This window comes from Dermacentor variabilis, chromosome 4 (genome assembly GCF_050947875.1).
Source record: "Dermacentor variabilis isolate Ectoservices chromosome 4, ASM5094787v1, whole genome shotgun sequence".
NCBI lineage: Eukaryota > Metazoa > Arthropoda > Arachnida > Ixodida > Ixodidae > Dermacentor > Dermacentor variabilis.
The window spans coordinates 73,953,271-73,975,508 of record NC_134571.1 but is presented as its reverse complement, the minus strand read 5'-3'; the positions used below and the strand labels follow the sequence as shown (position 1 = coordinate 73,975,508).

Below are 22,238 nucleotides of genomic sequence, written 5' to 3'. Positions count from 1 at the left end.
AAACTTCTACTTGCTACAGTCACTAGGACATATTTTCTACATCAAGTGCAACAAGGTTTCGTTCGGAGGTTTATTCATAAAAGCATTTCTGCGTTTTACATGCATTTGGATAGGTGACATCGGAGTTGGCCCCGAGCTAAAGCTTCCTTAAGTAGGAGTCAACCGATTCGCTTGCATATGTAAACATCACGCCCTACTCGGCCGGACCATCTTCTTCTACTCTTTCTAATGTCAGTCACGTGGGAGCGGAACCGGCCGCCGCGCCCTCTCAGTTGTCAAGCGCGTCCTCCGCGCGGTGGCGCTACCTTCTGACTTTCTAGCAGACGACGCGCAAGTGTGAGAGATCCTCCTACGATGCGCCAAACTCGTATTCGATTGGACTATGTTGTCATTTGTAAGTGGCGCACAGCGAATAATAGTTGCTTTAAGGCCTTGGAAGCGAAAATGTGCTGCTGTTGTGTTCTTTTCTGTAAGTCCAGCCAGCGAAAGAATACACGAGGCGATGCTTCTTTGTACAAGATTCGCATTGCGCGCTGAGAAAACACTGTTTAACGGTGATTGCGAGGAAGAACATACAGCCGTATGTCCTAACTCCGACTTTTTTGTGGTCTGTAACTCGAACGGTACTAAAAAGAAAATTTGAGCTCTTGGGTTGTCAAGCACACATGCATGGCTGTCGCCGTTCATATGTGCTCGAAGTGATGCTGAACCAAATAGAACCGTGTGGTTGACGAGGACCGAAACAAGAGCACAAACATATGTTGTGGAGCGCGTTATTTCTAGCAACTGCAATGCACGTCAGAATTTGGCTTCACCTACAGGTAGTGCTAGTGGCAAACAGCGGCGAGAGCATGCCTTATCAAGTTGCCACGGACCTGGCCGGAGCGCGCATCGGACTCTGGGGGAAAAATCGTGCAAGATATGACTCTTGCTTGAATGAGTAACTACTGTTGAAAACAGCTACGCTTGTGTCAGGCTGCGAGTGCTTCGCGTTCGTCGACACACGAACGGAGAAAGTAAACTCGACAGCGGCCTTCCTGGAAAAGAAGTGGCGCTAGCCTAGACAGCACGAAATGAACGACTGAGATCGACGGTCACCGGTCGGTATCACGGTCGGTATGGGGGCCTAAAATAATGAACTAGGAAAACTCTAACAGAAATTTAACGACCATAAATTTATTCAGACCGTTTCAGACTACGGAAAAGAAGGCGAGACTGGCAGTAGTAAACTGTGAGACAAATAAAACGGAATGCGTGAAACGATTTTCGACATCTTATATTATTGCGCGCCGTGCACAACATCTACATATCAATCTCAACGGTAACAAAACACTAACCTTGTGCGCTTACAGATGTTTCATGTGCATTCAAACTTTATAAAGGTATTGGATACTATGGAGACCAAGAAATCCGAAAAATTCGGGTGAGAACAAAGCAATGATAATAAGTAATTAACCATGCACAAAATCTTGTTTCAACAATTGCAGAATTATTGTTTTCTAGTAGCATAGATTTTCGGAGAGAGACTAGCGAATAAACTCTTAGCCATTTTTCGTTGTCCCTCGGTGGGAATATTTCTCCCCGTTTGCAGCTTTTTTTTTCGGTCTTTCCAATTGCACACTGACATGGTACGGTATGTACATCGATTCTATATGCCATATTTTCAGTTTATAGTACGTAATTGTGAGTTGTCTGGAGTCTTTAACCATGCCTTTCGGGATGTAAGCTGGGAAATATTTTTTTTTTAAATTTACTGTCGAAGCCCGGAACCAGTGACATAAACGGGCGCACCGTACTTGTAACCTTCCGCCCTCGAGAAGGAGCGGAATAGATGGATGGATGTTATGAGCGTCTCCGTTGGAACGAGGCGGTGGGTTGCGCCACCAAGTTCTTGCTATTATACTGCCTAATGTCGTACCTAAATATAAAAAAAAACAGAAAAAAGAAAACCATGATTAACTCACGCAACCAAATTTTCTGACACGTTATTGTGAACTTTGCTTTTGTACCTCTCCGTTTTTTTGTCCTTTCCCTACTTCCACCAATCTTCCAGTCGTCTCTTACTGATGTCTATTGCAGACATGTTTACCTTTCCCCCTGATCTCGCTGAACCCAAGGGCTTCAAGGAGGCCAGTGGTGCCTAAATAGACCGCTGGGCAGATGTCTTCCCATTCTAATAAAACATGCTCCATCGCTTCCCTAGCTTTACCGCAGCAAGCCCATGCTTCTTCCTTCTTTGATCTGGCTTTATAGGTCTTCTAAGCCATCCTGATCTCGCTTCGAAATGTAATGAGCTTCCCTTTGAGTTATCATAAACCATTTCTTTCCCGATGTCGTTTTTTCCTCTTAAGTAGTTCCTCATGGCAGGTGTCTTTTCCATTGCCGCCACCCATGAGATTATTTCAGCTTCTCTGACTTTCCGCTTAAAGTTCTTTGTTGCTGTGTTGTTAACCCTACAGGCCGCATACTTGCTCGTAAGCTTCCTAGTTCTTTTCAACCACTGTGAATCAATGTTTTTCGTGTACAGATACCACAACACTCTCCCAGCCCATTCACTTTTTTCCATATTCCTCAGCCGTTCTTAATACTCAATTTTACTGCGGGCTTCCCTCACTTCAAAACTAGTCCAGCCCATATCACCCTTCACAGCTTCCTTTGTAGTCTTCCCGTGAGCACCCAATGCAAGTCGACCCACTGACCTTGGGTTCCCGTCGAGTCCTGATTGTACCCCTGATTTATAGCAAACAACCGCATTTCCAAAAGTAAGTCCTGGAACCCTTTCCACATACCTCGAAGGACCTCGTACCTATTGTATCCCCATAGCGCTCTGTGCTTTATTATGGCTGCATTTCTCTTCCCCTTTACTGCTATTGTTTTTTCGTGTGTTTCCATATATCTATTGCCTTCGTTTATCCATATACCGAGGCATTTACATTCTTTTACCCGAGGTATTTCCTGGCCCTGTATTGCCACTGTCTGTTCACTGTTTTCATTGAGTACCATAACACCTGATTTTCTAATACTACATTTCAAACCTAAATTCTCGCCTTCCTGTTCACAGACATTAGCCAGATGTTGCAAATCACTTTGATTGTTAGCTAGTAACACAATGTCGTCCGCATAATATAAACCTGGAAGCTGCTGCTCTACTACTGTATCCGCCTGTTTGTATGAGATATTAAAACCGATATTACTTCCTTCTAGCGTCCTCCTCATCTTCACCATGTACACCATAAACAGCAGTGGGGATTAAAGGCACCCCTGCCTCAGTCCCTTGTTGATATTTACTTTCTCCTCGCTCCTCATCCCTTCACATTCAACGCAAACGGTATTTTCTAGGCAAATCTCTGTCAAAAGCTGTAGACAATCGTCACCTAAGCCTTCCCCTTCCAGAGTATCCCACAATATGTTGCAGTCTACGTTCTCATACGCTTCTGTATTGTCTAAAAACGCCACATAACGGTCTGCTTTCTACTATTGATATTTCAATACACTGAGCAAGAACAAATTAGTTATCATTCAAACGCCTACCTATTCTGAAGCCATTCTGAATCTCTCCAAAATGACATTATTCTCTGCCCATGCTTGCAGCTTTAATTTGATTGCCTGCATTGCTAGCCTGTATATTACCGATGTAAGGGTCGACGATCTATACGAGTGAATTCCATCTTTCTCCCCTTACCTTTATAAATTAAAATAATTCTAATTTGTCGCCAACTGTCTGGTATTCATCTGTGTTTTAAAGTTTTTTCCACTGCTTTTACGAGAGCTTCCTTACTTCTTGGAACCTCGTCTAGCCCTGTGGCTGTGCGCTTACGAATTTTCTCTTCGGCTTGCTTCCAATCAAAATTTATCAGCACCAGCTCCTTTTCCATCTGGTTCTCTTTCATGCTCTTTTTTTTTTTTCAAATACAACCTCGTCATTGCCTTCGAAAGATTCGGCTGTTATTTTTCGGATGTAGTTTAATGCCGCTTCCCCTTCCAGTTTGTTTCCATCTTCGTCTAGGAAATGTTGTTGCATTGTTGTTGACTTCCTGCCTAATAATTTTATGAGGTTCCAAAATATACTAGGTGCGGCCTTCTCTTTCGCACGCATTTCTGACAACCAACGTTCACTTTCACCTTTTATATTTGCTTGCACCAGTACCATAGACTTTTTCTCCCGGTATATTTCCCATTTACTGGCTACTTCATCTTGCAGCAACTACGCCTTCTTTGCCTGCCTGTGCTCTCGAGATGCTTTCTGTGGTTCGGCGATCGCTTCTCGTATCTCCCTGTTCCACCAGCTTTTTGGTATTTTCCTTTCCAACGGACATGTTGTTTCTCTTTCTGTATTTATGTCGTTATTACACTTAGAAGCTCACTATATTCCCACTCTTTACTTGGCTATTTGCCAAGTTCTTCCTCGACTCTAGTGACCATATTTGTTATTTGTTCAGCATTCAAATTTGGACTGTCCATTTTGCACTCCTTGCTCTCTTTCCCAACTACATATCCAATATTCGAAATGATGCGCTTATGGTCACTCCCTATTCTGCTATACCCTTTTACCACTTCCATTTATCTCAACTTATCATGAATTCCTTCTGTAATCAGACATTAATCAATGGTCGATTGCCGATTTTTCCACTTCCCATCCACCACTTCCCACCGTGAGGATCATGAGCTGGCGCCCCTTTACGGTCAAAGTGTGAAACGCAGCGGCCCATTGAATGCGGGCGACCTGTCTGGCAAGGGAAAAAAATAACGAGCACATCATTATTGGATTTCTCCGCTCTTTCTGCGCATGCGTGAGGAGCAGTGGTTGCGAGAGAGAAATGTGGGGACTTTCGGCCCTTGAGATTTCTCTTCGCCTAGGTACTACGGGGAAGAAAGTTGAAAGAATTTTAGAGGAGACCGAGAATGCTATCACGCGGCCGCTACGCCTGTCTCGTGGTCCGATAAACCCGGGTCCGTGCCCTCTCGTTTTCTCATTTTCACGAAAAGGCAACGAGCGTCGCTTGTGGCGCACGCATGCAACCTAGATCCCTTGCTGCGGCCTCTGAGATTGCCACGTCATCTGTTACCGTCACGGAGGCTCGCGAGAACGCACGCTAGCAGACGCCCCCGAATCATTCGGCTGCCACTGCCGGAACTTTAAATAAGTGTAAAAGGCAACGAACGCCTCCTCACGAAGTTTGTGCAGAACTGAGGGAACGGCCGCTACAGGAAGTGTTAAACACTGCCGTGGACTCGGCTGCGAAACTGGCGTCATCAAGCGATAAATGTTTACACTACGAACGTTTGTTTGTAGCCTCTGAGATTTAACACTCGCCGTGCTACCGTGCGCATGTACCACCAAATCTTGGAGGCCATGTTTTGTCACCGCAGTGAACAACTTGCAAAAACTATGGAGCTGCCATCTTTTGTAGGGCAGATGACTTATTGCATTGTACTTCCGACGCCTCGCGGCTCGGCTTATCTCTGCTTCTACACACTGTCAACACTACGTGGAGCTTTTGGCGGCTGCTAGCGTGGCCAGCGCGTGTGGAGGTGACTGTCGCTGTGATGGGGCGTCTCATTTATCTCTGCCCGTGCTATCGCTTGCACTAGTCCTCACGGAACGCCCCCTTACAACAGCCATCGTCGCCTGCACTGCTGTGAGATGTCATCTTCATCATCCTCTTCGATGGCTTCCCCGCGAAGGCTACTCCTGCTGTCAAATTCGACCATGTATAACGGCGAATTCCTTGAGTTCGCCGCCGAGACCATCAAGGATTTCTTCAAGAAGTCGGCAACCAAGCGAATTCTGTTCGTGCCTTACGCCCGCAAGGATTACGCCGACTACGCGGCCAAGGTGAGGGCCCGACTCGGCGAGATGGGCTTCGAGGTGGACAGCATTCACGAAGCCGCCGATCCGGTGAGTGCTGTGAAGATGGCCCAGGGCATATTTATCGGCGGTGGAAACACATTTAGACTGCTGAAGACTCTTTACGAATCCAACACCGCCGAGGCGATCCGCATCAGGTGCCTGGAGGACGGGATGCCATACATGGGCGCTAGTGCAGGAACGAATGTTGCTACGGCCAACATATGCACCACGAATGATATGCCGATCTTTTACCCGCCGACGTTCGTTGCGCTCCGCCTCGTGCCGTTCAACATCAATCCGCACTACATTGAAACCGACCCCGACAGCAAGCACATGGGTGAGACCAGGGATCAAAGGATCGACGAGTACCTGGAAGTGGGCAACCACTTGCCTGTGTTGGGATTGAAAGAGGGTGCAATACTGAAGGTCGAAGGCAACCGTGCTGTACTGCTGTGCAATGAGGCAAAGTTATTCAAGGAGAATGTGGATCCGGTGTACTACAAGCCTGGTGCAGACATGAGCTTCCTGCTAACCGACACTAATGTTTAGTGGTGAATCTTGTGGTTGCCTACACTGCAATTTTTTTTTTTTGCCATCTACTTTTCTGCTTGACTGCGTGGGCGTCGCGGCATGATGTTTTAGACAGTGACGAAGCCGAAATTAGCCACAGTTGCTTAAGTATTTGTGTGGTGCCTCATCTCCAGGACTGAACTCTGAAACACATTTATATGAACTCTACCTGAAGGAGTGCAGTCTTGATTGCTAAAATGCAGTGCATGGTGAAGACAAGTCATACAGCATGTTCTAAATCGACCGTGTGTGAAACAGCCACTCCGGTGGTGCAATCAGTACATAAACAGTTGAAGTAGTGCCTGTAATGTTTCTTTACAACATTGCAAGTTTGTGCTGTTCAAGAGTGCTAACATTGGGTGGCACTTTCAGCCGACAGCTACAGCATTAGGCATTTACTAAAATACACGAGTGCCCTAGCAACAGCAGCTCGAGATGTCCAAATGAAAACATGCAGTCAAGCCGCATTATTCCATGCTGAGAAGCATGGAGATTACAATAGTGAAACCTATGAAAATAAAGAATGCAGTTTAGGAGAAAGCACCAAGCATGCAGAAGATGCTACCAACCTAAACACTTTGTGCGGAATCATCCATGTTTTTCTCCGCTTCACCTTTGTCATTAGTCAAGCCAATCGTCAAGTACTCATTTGAATTGAATTCTGGATTTTTGTACGAAGACCATAGTTTTATTACGAGGCAGGCTGTAGTGGGGGACTCTGCATGAATTTTTGACCATCAGGGGATCTTTAATGTGCCCCAATGCACAGGATAGGGGTGTTTTTGAATTTTCCACCCACCGAAATGCAGCCACAACAGCCAGGATTTGATCATATGACCTTGTGATTAGTGGTGCAACACCAGTGTACACATTCAAAACTTGTAAGAAAGGTCTATAGGAATTTTCAACGCAAGGCAGGCACATTTAATATAGACCCTTTCGCCATTTACAAACGTAGGCCCTGGATGGCTTCCAGTTTTGCTCACGGACATAGCCCACTAAACGTAGCGAGCAAAAAGAAGACATTGGCAGCGTCATCGAGTACCAGGAGTGTGGCAATAAAGAAGCCCACAGATTTGACACTTTTCCTCTATATCTAACGATTTTACAAGTCTAGGTTGCCGTAAGTTAAACGAAAAATTATATCTATTAGTCTTGAGGTATAATGCACATATATTTTATCTCAAAACAAAAATAGACGTTCAGTACAGCCAAACTACTTCAAAACGCGCCTTGTGTTCCAGCGCAGTAGACTGATAAGGGCCATGACAGGAAGTTTCTTGGGGCCGCACTCTCACTGCTGTCATTGCAGTGAGTGAAACAGTCTATGGCACATGCTTTCAGCAGAGTGAAGCGCATAATTTTAAGTACAGGCTAACTCATTGCAAGTGTCATAGCTGCTGTGAAGAGGCTGCGACCATTCACAGTAGGGATTGTGAGGGAGGCATTTTATGGTGGCAATACAACTTTAGTAAGCGGTGCTGTATTTGTTGTAAATGTATGTACCCACCTGGCAATATCATTCAGATGGACTTCACTTTGACAAATGTCAATGGAGCCAGCATATGCAAGTCCATTGGGCAATGTTTCTTGCTGGCTGGATCGAACAAAAGCGATCCAAGGATTTATCCTAACAAATTGCCGTGATGGTATTCAAAGAACAAGGCCAGAGCAAGTTCAGGCTTTGCACAACTGCTGAGGGTCACATTTATTTCACTGACTGATTTGTACAAAGGAAGCCAGCTCATCACACACATCAAATAAATACTTGGACAACCTGTCATCACAACTGAAGAACACTATCATAACTAAAAAGCAGCAGTGCCAGCCTACATTGTAGGGCAAGTACACTGGCTAACACTCAGTGAGAGTCATCCTTTGATCCTGATCTTGAAGCCATATTCAGCATCCTTTTTGAAGATGTCATCATTCCTGTACATGCGGGCCACAAACTCGGAGTTATCCATGGGGCCGTTGAAGCCGCCATACTCTTCAGGTAATATCTCAGGTGGTACAAACTTGTGCAAGGATGCTATATTGCATCCATGAAAGTGTATCTGCAATATTAGAGAAAAACTGTAGTATGAAAAACCAGAGAAAGTGAACAGAATGAAATATGTATGTGAAAGTAGCCATAGTGCCACCATGTACGGGCAGTATTTGCCACAATGGAGAGAGCTAGGAGATAAGCCTGAAATTAGATTTAAGGCAATTCGCTTTGATACTATTTTTCATGCAAATCTGCAAATATACGAGTAGCTGAAGCATAGTAACCAGATACGGTGGCATCCAGGTCAGTGCCAGCAATTTCAGTTTTTGTGGGTAGCTACAGCTAATTCACCACTGCAGCTGACTGATGCACAATACACAGCCAAGTAGAGTTCATGACTGGATTAATTGATAAAGCATAGATAGATAACAGGATGGGAAGGCAGGGAGGTTAACTAGGTGCAATTCTGATTCAACTTGTAGGCTTACTGAAAATGTCTCATTTAATGTTTTTAACCCTCTGTGGTCTATGTATTCTCACCCAACAGAGTGTTGTGCTTGGACCAAGTGCTCCAATTTTCTCACCACTATTGAGTCCATTGCACTCTGCTAATCAACCTTGTAATGCTGTGAGCACCTGCTCCCCATTAACCTGAAGCATGCTTACTGAAACCACTTCTCCCAGTCTTCTTTCTCACCATAAACTGTGCAAAAGAAACTTGGGAATACCGCAATAGTTGAGAAATAGACAAGGAAGCAAGTGACAAAAAGAAAAAGAAAAGGTTAAGCAAGTAAAAAGAATTAAAAGCAGTCAGCAGAATACCTAACATGGCACCGCTTGGAAACCAGTTTTCAATGAACAATCTAGTTGAAAGCACCCATACCGCATAATTCTGATCTTGAGGTGCATCATTTTATGCGCACTATTACGACAAAAAACAGCCTATGATGACAAGCTAAGCCACAAGCTAAGCAAGTATTTAAAGGGAAACCAAAGACAAAAGTTCAGCTTTTGTAGATTATGCTTCTGCAATACCAAAAGAGCCACTCTTAATATGGGAGGACGCATGATAACCCAGAAAAGATGCAAAATTGAAAGGTGGGTGTCAATGTCGCATTGCAGTTCCCACACTCACTTGCCGTGATGTCAGAAGTTGGCTCTGCTCGGGCATAGTAAATTTTTATCGTAAATATGGAATAAATCTCATTTAATGCAGCCGAAGACTAAACTTGGGAAGGTCCAAGAACTTTCACAATAACACAATGGCCTAAATGCTTTACGATATAAGACATCCCACTGATACACTGGCACTTTGGTATGGGTGCAAAATTCAAAAAAATTGAAGTCTAGCTTCTTTTTAGTGATCAAACTTGCCTTGAAGTCAAGGAAAACAGTTGTGAAAGTATGGGCTCTTTAAATTTTTTACATGCGCTATACCCAAAAGATTTCACATTGCATCCTCGGGAACAGTACATTAAATTTACTTGGTAATGAAGACCATGCAACTTGCAGTAGACTGCAAATACTGTACGATGGACCATCCAGATGGCATCAGGATTAGTGCAAAGTTATGTTTTATGAAGGAACATTACTCCTGAATGCACAAGAAAGCAGCACAGATAGAGCTTGACAGATGATGCATGTGTATATATAGCACATCAAGAACACTTACTAGAAGTCAGCTATGGGATAACATACTTCCATTTTCCTTGCAAACAAGGGCGTCAGATATGCGTGACTGTAATTGCTTGGAGGTTGCAAACATTTGCTGTAATGCAGATAAATAGCCTATACTACATCACTCTGAACTGGTAAAGCTTTTTTAGTCACCCTACGGATTAAGTGTTGCTCCTTATACTCAGCACTTGTGTTCGCAAAGTTGTTTGCAGCTTTTTATTAACTTGCGATTGGCAAGGAACACTCATTGGCCTGCAGCACTAATGGCAATTTCACCTGCTATGCTGGATGGCAAAAATATATGCAAGATCAACAGCTGATTGTGTCTTATTATCATTGTTCCTGGAAACAAAGCACGGAGGTGTGAATACGTACCCTTTGTTGCAGCTTGTCATTCAAAAATCGCCTCACAATGCTGAACAGCATTCCGAATATAGCTGGTTCATTGATGATGTGGATTGCTTTGAACCTAGCAGGGAAGCAGTCCTATTCATAAAAAACGAAATCAGTAGATTAATGGAATTGGAGTACATGCATATGCACAGAGACAGTACTGCATGAGGCTAGACCAAGTTAACTCACTATTACGATGCAATACTGGTCTAAAAGCAATGTATTACAGGATGATGTTCTCAAACCTATGCTGCAAAACCTAAATCAAGTTTGATTGCTGGCGTAAGTTTTGCGAGACAAGAAAACCTTAAAGATTGCAAGAACAAAATTATTTCACCCTTTGTGTTCGATGGTTGTAGTAACTTTCTCCAATGGGCAAATCTATATTGTAAATTATAATTAGAGAATACCAGTCTAACGATTGGTGCCAATTCCCAACCTATTAGGGATAGTGAAGGAGGTTATTCAGTACCAATGAAATTCCATATATTAAAAGGCACTGAAGGAGGCTGCATGTTTTCAAGCCTCCTGATGTCTAAAAGGGTGTCCAAGTACACAATACTCAGTACAAAAGAACAAAAGAACAAACAAACTGATAACGCAATGTTGTTTTTCCCACACTGCAACAGCCAGTGTAGAGCTGTCGAGAACAGTATTTAAATTTTGTAAAATGGCTGCTCCTTGACCATCTATTACGAAAAGCCACTGTTTGGATGCTGTAGTAAATGCACAGCTAACTTCAAACACTTTTTGCAGCCATGCACCAGGAATTCTAACAACCCACTGCTGAGCAGCTTACTATCATACCCACTGATCAGCCATGGTAGGTCAAAGCTGCTTCATGCCCCACATTGGGATTGAGCATGATTGGGTAACACGTGGCCTACCTGTATGAGGGAGACAACCTTCTGCAGGTTGCTGGGAGGACAGAAGCGGAGATGTGTGAAGCCGAATCCCTTCATGTCCATGACTGCCACAAGCCCTGTTACCTGTGTCACAGGGTCCATAATGGCTTGCTCTAGGCAGAGAACATTGGCCCGGAAGATGTCCTCAGAACTGCACACATATGGATCCCATTGACCTACAAGAGCAAATGATTATGATTACAGAGATGGACGAAACAAAGGTACAGTGTAATAAAGAAGTACAAGATGTTAAGATACAACCCATGCTGCTATAAGCAAGCTGCATAATGCAATGCCACAAATATGCATTTCTGCCATCAATACCATTACTGGAAACAGACTACTATTATTAGAGAGAAGCAGGTGTACATTAGCACCTTCCAATACTAGTGCAATTTGTAAGAGCTTTCTCAAGAGACTTGGACAACATATATGAGCAAGTTTTCAAATATTTGTACAGATATTATTGTTTAAAGTCACAGAGGAGCAAAGAGTGAAGGATAAGTGTATTTGTACGTTGCTTAGTGCCCTGTTTAAAGCCCCACAAAGTGACGCAACATTTATGTTGGTGTTGCCATCTCTAAACGGTATAACGTACAAATTTCAGTGCAATCCCTAAAGGAAAGTTCAAAAATTTCCTTAGCAATGAATTTCTTTGAAAGTTGCAATAGCAGTCCGTTTATTAGCAAGACTTTCTGTAGGAATTAACACGGCAAGCTGGGCGACTTTCTGTAGGGCCTGCCTTTTCTGCATAATTACACGCTACACCTCAGTTATATTCTACACTGCACAATGACAGTTGCATTGTTCATAAACAAGCATTCAATTCTTTCAGCACCCTAATGTGACCTGTTTTTACATATCATACAAAGCCAACAAAGGCACCAATGACAGCATAGGGAAAATTACTTGTACTTACTAACTGAGTTAAAGGAATGATAAATTAATGCAATGAAAGGGGATGAAAAAACAATTAGGGCTCCCGTGACAACAGTCCCAAGTGAAACTTGTTTAGTCTCAAGACCACATCATACAGAGGTCATGTTTCTAGAATGTGTTGCTTAATGGTTCTAATGAAGCTAACTTAGTAAGCATCATTGTTTTCATCAATTCAATTGTTCCCTATGGTGTTCTTAACACTTCGTTTGTTCGTTGGGAGACGCCCATGCTGACATGGACTGCTTGTATGTATGCATGCATAAATGAATGAATTTGCGAATTGTTAAGCAAGGAAGGTCTGGGTCCTGCTGTAGAACTTGGGAAGGGGGGGATCAGCTCTCCGAGTCCCCGAGTTTATGACCTGGGGGTTTTGACATGGAGATTTAACCAAAATCTAGCGCAAAAACTAGTATGCCACAAACAAAACGGCCTGTTCAGCAAGATCGGCAGCTCATGCAAGTCCAGTGCTGAGCTGAGCAAATAACCAAGGCTCTCTTCTGCACATCATTTGGATTTAACCAGTAAACTGTCGACAATATAAACAACGCATAGTTTTTGTGTCAGCTTCATTGCGTACATCAATAAGGTGTCCTTGATTGGAGCCTTACCTATTTTGTGTATTAAATTGTTAAAGAAACACTAAAAAATGATTTCGCCTGTAAAAGCGAATTACCTTTCTACAATGCCAAAAACAGTATTTGCCAGAAAAGGCGCAAAAAGGAAAGATGGGTGCCAAGACCACCCTGAATTTAATGACAGATGTTTACTGCACCTGCAGTGCTAATTGTTTATCGGTAAAAATGGACTACATGCATTCTGAAGGAGCGAAAGATGGAACATGGGAAGTTTCGGGAACTTTCACTAAGCCAATGTGGCTCAAATAAGAAGAAGAAAAAAAAAGTGCACTACGTCATGCTGATGTAGTGGCGCTGGGGTTACAGCACAAAATAGGAAAAATTGAAATTTCACCTTTATTCTCTCCAATAAGTAAGTCAACTTATGATCGTAAAATTAACTAAAATTTAAAATAGTTTAAATAGTTTAAAATAGTTTAAAGGGACACTATAGTAAAACGAAATCAGATCAGACTAATAAATTAGAGCGGAAAAGGTGCAGAAGACACCCATCGGAAGCTAAGAATGAACAGACATGCTAAAATAAAGGTCGCCGATAGTAGTGGAATGTTTTACAGATAGAAGCATCCAGTATAATGCGGATAAGTCAATATGTATGCCCTAAACGCAATCTGACATTAATCTCTGTTTTAACAAAGTTGTGGCTGTCGATTTTAATTACTTCGGAAGCTTTTGCCACTAAAGTATTGCACTGCAGCTGCATCTTGTGGTGAACAAACTTGCACTTCTAAACAGCATTTCCAAAGCTGTCTCGCTTGAACTAGTTTCAACGTTTTGAAAGCTGACCTACTTACTAGACCAGCTTCCTGACTGCACTGAACTGTTACAAATGCAAGATTAATCAGTTATGGCCTTGCCAGTCAATCGATGTCTCATGTGGAGTTTGACGAAAATGCAAGTATATTTTAATTCCACACTGTTTTTACTGTGTCAGCAGCTAATGCGAGTTTCTCACATGTTTGTCGCATCCACGCTCACCACTGCACAGCCTCAATGACTTGCAAGAAATTTCAACAGTTGTTATAAAACAGAGGCATCGCAGTAACAATCCGAAAGTATGCAGGACATACTGCACTATGCGCGCACGCACGGACGCCAACTTCCGCCCCCAATATGAATGTGGCCGCCGCGGTCAGCAATTAAACCCACCACCACTGGGTTACCGCGGCAGGTGGAAGATGTGAACTTGCAAAAATTCTCTCGGGCAAGGTGGACACTAAAGACTTGCCCACTGCGATCAGTTCTTTCAAGTTACAGCCATCTTTGATAATGTTTCTGTACGAGACAGCATCAGAAAAACGAAATAAGGATAGAACGAAAGCACAAGGGTTTCTAAAGATGCTACTCAAGTTTGAAACATTTTTCATGTTGGAACTATTGACATTGACATTTTCACGAATGGAAGCACTGATTATACTGCCTCGCAAACAAGAGTGCTTAGGTTTGATCAAGCGGAGTGAATGGTCAAAGCTGTCACCAAAAGCGCCGCTTCATTGAAGCAAAGCACCCCCAGATTTGGGAGGAGCCGCTGGCGGAGGCAGAAAAGATGGGCATTGAGGACTCGTTTGTTCCAGCTGCTAGTCAAGAGAAGACTACGTCGTTATGGAAAAGGTTTCACAGCTCACGTGTTCCCCGATCAGCGAAGAACATTTGCCGCCAGAGGTATTACGAAGCACTTGACGCCATGCTGTCTTCATTAGGCAGCAGGTATCCATCTGAGATGTGGCAACATATGGGGACAGATGGAGTAATTTGCCATAGGGAATAAAGACAGCCTATGTTACGGAATTTTATGGGGACGACCTAGAACCAGCATGCCTGCTGTTACAGAGACATGATAGATATCGCAAGAGAAAACTGACGACTACATACATTCGAGTATGTCATAGATATATTTTTGGGTGACGAAGGTGAGCATCTGCAGAATCCTTCCACAAGTGGCGATGCTAATAATTATATTTAGCATATCGGTCTTGTCGCGCACATCACAAAGTTATTTTTGAAGCGCATAGCTTCTTTTGGTTCATTAGGCCGTTTTTGTGGTTGGAGGTTGGACTGCAAGAAAAATGTGCACTCTCTTCCTCTTTCGCTCACTCTCCTACGAACTCGTTTATTCACTTGTTCGGACTATTCGCTTACGAGGAGAATCATCATTGATGGCTCCTCCACAATTTGTCTGCAGTGATTGAAAACAGCGCAAACTTGAACCACCTCACACTACCGCACGCACGCAACGTACAAAACACTTTCACGAAATTAATTTGAATGAGACAACTGAGAAACTCATTACAAGGATCAAGTGCCCAAATGAACACATTCTCTATACAACAGTGAAGCCTTCGCATTACACAATGGACTGATGTCTTGAAATGGATGTTTTGAGGTGTCCTGTATTGCTTATTGAATCATCTACTTACTGTTGTGTCCGATTATATAGCACTATTCTTTGCTTTAAGCCAGCAGAAGATAAGTAGTACTTGAGGGTATAATGGTGCTTTGACTCATTGTTTCATGTTGTGTTGTAGACAAACTTCAGAAATTGTGATATATTCCAGTTTGTATATATCTGATGTCGTATATTGCGATATTCTTGCTCAGGTAACGGTTTCCCCGAGCTTCTTTCTGTAGCAAGATTTCACTAAGAGTTGCTTAGCTATATTCAACTATGTCTATATTTGCGCAACTAAATAGGAATAAAGCACACGTCCCGTAAACGTGTTGAACTGTATCTGCTTGTCCGCAATAATCGCCTAAGAGGTGAGAGTCTTGCGGCGGGGCCGCCAGCTAGAGCGCGCGAAACCGTAACTGGGAGGCTGCAGCGAGCGCACAGCCGTGCCCCACAAGGCGGCGTTCTGCTTAACCTAGACGCGGGCAGTCAGCATGCTGCGACTTTGTGTTCCTCGCTGTTGCAGCGCGCTGGCTTATCGCTGCTGGGTGACGCTGATGAGAGAAGTGGCGTCGAGGAACACGGCTTTGCGAGTGCTGTAGTCTCCCAGTTTCGGTTTCGGCACTGTGGCAGCCGAATTTCGTGATGCGACAGTTCCGCGGCTAATAGAATTTTTCCAGATCCAAAAGTTGATAGCGCTTTTAGGTATATCTGGCTCCAGTTTCCCCAATCACGATGAGCCTGCTAAAAAAATGTTGAAAATTCATGAAGTTGTTAATTAGCGACTAAGCACCACGTATCGCCGATCACCCTACGGTCGCCGCCTCTGAAGGAACAGTTCTTTTATTTCAAGAAGGCTATATTTATATACTATATTAAGGTCTTCGTAGAAACCCCCGACATAGCTTCCACCGCAATTTGTAGCCGCACCTCGTGGTGAAGAGCGGTTACGAAAGAGAGAGAGAGAGAGAGAAAACGCTTTTCGACTGAAGCTAAAGCAGGAGGGCGAATGTGCAAATAATGAAAAAAAAATTTTCAATGCCCATATATATGGAGTGCGTTCTGCCACTGCCCTCTTAGTCCATCACCGCTCAATCAATGACCATTGTAGGTGAAGGGATTTTGCTGTCCTTATGCACTTAGACACTTATGCACACGTAGTTGCAAAACAGCAGCGGGCGTTTGTGACGCGTACAAGAGGAAGGTAACTTGTGCTGTGTTAGCAGATCGCACTCTAATGTGCTTTTCCGACGCGAACGCTATTAATTCATAAGCCAGAAAACACGCAACAACAAAAGATAGGTGGTGAAAATTAAGGAAATGCAATTTATTTTCATTTTCAGGAACGAAACTTGAAACGAGCTTAACGAAAATAAGCTTATGAAAGAACGCTTTATTAAAATGAACTGATTTAGAGCTTTTTAGTGCCCGTTTAGCTGTTTGACGTAGTGTTCAGCGCGTGTTTCTGCTGAAGCTGCGCGTTTTCGCAAGACCTTCCTTCCATTCAGTTCATTGCTTCACTTACACAACGGTTAGGTTCCGAGACATACAAAATACAAGAGGTCCCACGGTCAATGACTGCCATTAACGTGGGGCCTTCTTGGAATTATTTCCCAAATCTGGGTCTTTTGCTTTGGCAGGTCACACCAACGAAATTGCCATTCGCAAAGTAACAGACTCACCGCCCTTGAAGATGAACACCGCGCATCCGTTGGGGTCGCGGTCGGGCAGCACCGTCTGCAGGTTTCGCTCGAAAGTATCGCGCAGGAATGTGGGGTAGAAGTCGCGGAACAGCTGCGTGTTGTTGTGGCGCAGCCGGTAGTACTGGCGCAGCACCTTGTACGCCCGGCTGCTGTCGAACTTGCGGCAGCGCAAGAACCGCACCAGGAATGCGTCGTCCATGCGGCAATCGAGGTCCCGGTCGCCTGCGTGGCGTCGCAAGGATGTCAGCCGCTTACCGACAACACTGCATAGTAGCGTCGAACTCTACGAAAATGACTTACTAGCTCTAGAGACTCAGCCTTAAGTCCTCGTCGTCAGCGTGATATAAAATGAATTCCTTTACATCACGGTCTGTAGTTCAAGACACCGCTACAGGTCACAGGATGACGAAGACAAGTTCTTTCGTCCAAACGTTCGCTCCACGGTGACGCGTCGCACGTTCGCCTGCTCTTAATCGGCTCGCAATGTCGGACGATGTCTGGTTAACAAAACTTAGCTGTAGCTTGCATTCCAAGCAGGTGTTGCTGCATGTGAACGCAATCTGTTTCGCGGCTCTCAGAGCAGCGTCTACTCAGGCTTCCAGTCCAGAGCCCAGCGCCATATTATGCAGCGGTATATTTCGCTGGGTGCAGTCTTTGCCAAAAGTCCGAGGCGACTACGCGAGTGTCATCTGCGCGTAACGAGCCTGTTGCGAGTTCGTGTACCAGCCTTGGATCGTAGTTGTATCTACTTGTTAATGTGAGGTAGATAATACGCTTTAAACTAGCTCTAATGGTCTAAACAGTAGAAAACGATAATGAGTGCTGAGAAATACCCGTATGGCAGGACGAAAAGCCGGAAACCAAGATCGCTTTGTAGTAATGCCTCTGGACAAGTATAGATTATCGCACGCATTTGTGATTTATCTTATCTACCTTATAGTTTCATACCCGCCTTCCTTATCTATAATCTAACACACGCCGCAATCACAAAAAAATTCTATCGCATGTGGTTCGGTGTCGCCTTTACAAATGCCTATTCATTCCTATTAAGAATGGCCAACAGTGTGACCTACCAATAGAGCACCTTCTGTGCCACTGTCCATCCGACGGTCAACGATGTGCTCTGCAAGCTAGACTCAGTCGACTGGATAATAGAAGGCTGTCGGAGGAAGAGATCCTGGCACCATGGCTTATGCATTGTTACGTGGACGAGGTCATAAAAGCCCTTCTTGAAGACGATTTAACTGCACGAACGCGTGTGTCAGCGGACATTCCTCTGCTAATATGTTTACAATGACCGACTTGTGTTTTTTCCTATTTGCTTCTTATCTATTCTCCCCCTTTCTGCCAGATGTGGGGTAGCCAACCGGGCACGCACTTGGTTAACCTCCTTATGTTTCCTTCGTTTCTCTATCTCTCAATCCAATACTATTCTCAACTCAGTTTTATACTGCAATCTACAATTCGTGCTTCTATGCTATCAGCTGGAGCTTACGCTTATGCTGACTCGTTCAAGCCTCGCTTCATTGCCAAACAACAGCGTGTGACTTCAGGGGCTTGCAAGTAATTGAATATTCTGGGGTTTTACGTCTCAGAAACACGACCTCATTATGAGGCAGGCCGTAGTTGGGGTCTCCGAATTTATTTCGGCCATCCGGGGTTCTTTAACGTGCGCCAAATGCGCGTCACACGGCCATGTTTGCATTTCGCCCCCATCGAAATGCGGCGGCCGCAGAGGAGATTTGATTCCATGACTTCGTGCATAGCAGCGTAACACCAAATAACTCGACAACCACGGCGGGCGTTTACTACTAGTAGTCACAATGCGATTACGTTGGCATGGCTCCATAGCACCAACGTTACGTCGTGGTATGTTTTGAACAGTTTCGCACATGCCGGCTGCAATAAGAGGTGAGTCACCTTTATCCGTGCCTCTGACGCATGCTCAGTAGCACATACCAAAAAGTGCTAACACTTTGGTTTAAAAGAGCCTCACCTAAAACCAATAAAGCCACCGTGTGCCTTCAGTCGACCTACGTGCCCCATGTATCTCGGCATGAAACTTAAATACCAGTTATATGTTGCTCCATGTAACGAGCGCAAACTCATTTGTGTCTAGGCAATCGCTTTTCTTCCATGGTCCTACGTGCCATTTTTATGTCGCTTATTGCTATTTTCGTAGACGCGATGGTTATCTTAGGCACGTGTTTCTCATTTGTGCGTTATCTTTCACTTGGAACAAGAGGACATACGACAGAGAAAGAAAAAAAAAAGCATTGTGAAACGACATGCATGAGGAACAAATACATTGGTCGGCGCAGACAGACATGCTCTCCTTTTATAGCCGAGTTGTATACTCCAGTTCCACGTGCCGTCTGTTTTGCAGAATAAAAGAAACGAACAATACGCACAAAGCATTTCTTTTTTTACTACTTCAGTCTTCTGCGACCTTGTATGCCGTATGCACGCTCTGGTTGGGCCAATGCAGCACCGAAAATAGCAATACGGCGGGTAGTCTGACAACCAGTCGATAGAAAAGTACGCGAGCGACAAGCACGTGTGTACTGTATCTGGCGATCGTCAGGGGGAATAAGTACGCGCAGGTTTCGATGCGGGCGCTACAGCAGCGCCACACGTATCAGTTTTTGTGGTTTGTAAAAAGATCGCTGATCTTATCCGCGTGCACGCGAGCTCTGTACCGGTGGCGTCGTATTATTTTCTGGACGGCATCCCTCTCGTTTTCCTCGTGCTGTTATTGTCATGGGCCACTCTATAGCGAGTCAGCCGGGAATTCGGTGCGTGCTCCTTTGGAAAGCAATTCGTCACGAGCAATTATCGGGAGACATACCACCGAAGCCAGCAGCAACCGCGAAAATGGACAACGCCTTTCGAGATAAGACTTACACCTGAACGCGGCGACGTTGGCTCGTTGAATCGAGCAGGCTTTTCGAGGTTATTTTACGAAAAGGGGTTCGGGGCGTTTTGCTGGCGCGGGCTGCTTTTCTAGGAGCTTTGTCCGTGCAGATGATCGACTTTCGGGACAGAGTGCGCTCTTTTCCGGCGAGTAACGAGCCGCAGGTTCTCCACAACGAAAGTAGAAAATTACCTATCAAAAAAGGGACAGGCAAGGAGACATTCTATCCAATGCTATTCACTGCAATGCTTAGTATTCCAAGCTATTAGACTGGGAAGGCTCAGGAGTAGGAATCAACGGCGAGTATCTCAGCAACCTTAGGTTTGCAGATGTCCTGTTCAGCAACACTGTAGATGAATTGCAACAAATGAGGAGGAGCTTAACGGAGAAAGCACAAGAGTGGGTTTGAAGATTAATATGTAGAATACTAAGGTAATGTTCAATATCTTGGCAAGGGAACAAGAACGCAAGATCGCCAGCCTCTACAGTCTCTCCAGGAGTACGTTTATCTAGGTCAATTACTCACAGGCTCATGAGAAGGAAACTTGCAGAAGAATAAAAATGGGTTGAAGTGCATACTGCAGGCATCACCAAATTCTGACTCTGAGCTTACCACTGTCATGGAAAAGAAAAGTTCACAATTATTGTATTGTACCGGTGGTAACATATGGGGCAGAATCTTGGAGGTTAACAAAAAAGCTCGACAACAAGTCATGGACCGTGCAATGAGCGACGGAACGAAAAATATTAGGCGTAACGTTAAGACACCGGAAGAGAGCAGTGTGGTTCAGAGAGAACACGGGGTAGCCGATATTCTGGTTGACATTGAGACAAAAAAAAAAAAAAATATGGAGCTGGGCAGGCCATTTAATGCGTAAGGTGGATGACCGCTAGAGCATTAGAGTTGCAGAATGGGTGCCGAGCGAAGGGAAGCGCAGTCCAGGATGGCCACAAAATTAGGCGGAGCGATGAAATTATTTGCAGGTGCAAGTTGGAATCGGCTAGCGCAAGACAGGGGTGATTAGAAATCGCTGGCAGAGGCCTTCGTCCTGCAGTGGACTGAAATATAGGCTGCTGCTGATGAAGAATCAGCCGCAGCGAGTTTCAAACCCAGCGCCGACAACGCTCATGCGCTTCATTCGCGTGACACTATGCTAGACAGCAATGGCGCACGAACAACGAGTGCAAATATATATGCGATACAGAAGGACAACACACCGTGGTGGCGGTAACGTACAAACCACCCTTTTCCCCGTCGAACCGTACTCGTGTTCGCATCCGCAGTTCTAGAAGCTCATAACTACCAGCCATCTTATCGCCGTGAGGCGTTGCAAATCGTTCCTCAAGCCGAAAACGTCGATTACTGCGTGCAGTCACCAATGGAGATAAATTCAAAATGAACAATGATGTTGCTCAATACGTGTTAGATAAAGGTGTTTTCCAGAGCGTGAAAGAAGCCCGCGAATACACGCAAAGTACCTCGAGCAGCCAGTCGCGCGGCAGTTTTGCGTGTATTCGCGGGCTTCTTTCACGCTCCGAAAAACTTATGCAGCACGTATTGAAAATAAAGCTGTATCGGGAGTCTCATGTTTCTCTACAATTTTCCCATTGACACTTCATCTAATTAAAATAATTGAGCCGATTAATTACGAATAATTGCCTAACTAGGCGAAATACAAAAAAAAATAATCTGCGTATCTCTAAGCGATGACAAACGTTATCTTGGTTCTGTCCAGCTACGTAGCATTCGCATATATTTAAGGTCTGGCTCAAGTTACGTGAAACACCCTGTGTATCGTTCCCCACCTGCGGCAAGTTGTCTTCATTTCCATTAATTTATCGTTTATTTAATTGAACAAGTAAGTACAAGTAATTTCCCCTGTGTTGTCCTTGGTGTGAGTGTTTGTTGGCTTCTTATGATATGACTAATAAAATATCGGGTCCTTCGGTTAACCCCATTTCTCCTCGTTTACCCTATATATTATGAAATACAGCCACTCACATCGGATCATGTCCCTGATGATCTGCAGGTCCCTCTGTCGGCGAGCTGGCGTCTCTCGCAGCTCTTGCTCGGCGAGCTGCCAGAGGCGCACTTTGAGCGGGCCACAACTCGGGTACTCGATCTCGTCGTCGTCAGACGCCGTCGTCGACGGCGGGTCCAACAGGTCGCTCTCTGTCTACAGTGGAGGTGCGAGAGCGGGAAAGAATGCACAAGTATAAAGATGAGTCACCGCGCGGTGCAAGTACACTGATTCGCATTTCGGCGAAGAGACGG

General features: G+C 44.5%; 2 protein-coding genes across 2 annotated transcripts in view; one reads left to right on the top strand and one right to left on the bottom strand.

The window, feature by feature from the left end:
- Positions 1 to 5,463: 5,463 nt before the first annotated feature.
- LOC142579377 (alpha-aspartyl dipeptidase) lies at positions 5,464 to 6,724 on the top strand. Its single transcript, XM_075689496.1, has one exon. It carries the CDS (start codon positions 5,645 to 5,647, stop codon positions 6,398 to 6,400), a length of 756 nt encoding a protein of 251 aa, XP_075545611.1. The 5' UTR covers positions 5,464 to 5,644; the 3' UTR covers positions 6,401 to 6,724.
- Positions 6,725 to 8,114: 1,390 nt separating this feature from the next.
- Positions 8,115 to 22,238, bottom strand: part of LOC142579376 (alpha-tocopherol transfer protein-like) — a 29,014-nt gene continuing 14,890 nt past the window's right edge. The window contains exons 3-7 of the mRNA XM_075689494.1: positions 21,966 to 22,140; positions 17,029 to 17,271; positions 11,369 to 11,562; positions 10,464 to 10,574; positions 8,115 to 8,478 (exon numbers count right to left, since the gene is read on the bottom strand). Coding sequence (XP_075545609.1) covers positions 8,293 to 8,478; positions 10,464 to 10,574; positions 11,369 to 11,562; positions 17,029 to 17,271; positions 21,966 to 22,140 — 909 coding nt within the window. The 3' untranslated portion in view covers positions 8,115 to 8,292. The remainder of the gene's footprint in view (positions 8,479 to 10,463; positions 10,575 to 11,368; positions 11,563 to 17,028; positions 17,272 to 21,965; positions 22,141 to 22,238) is intronic.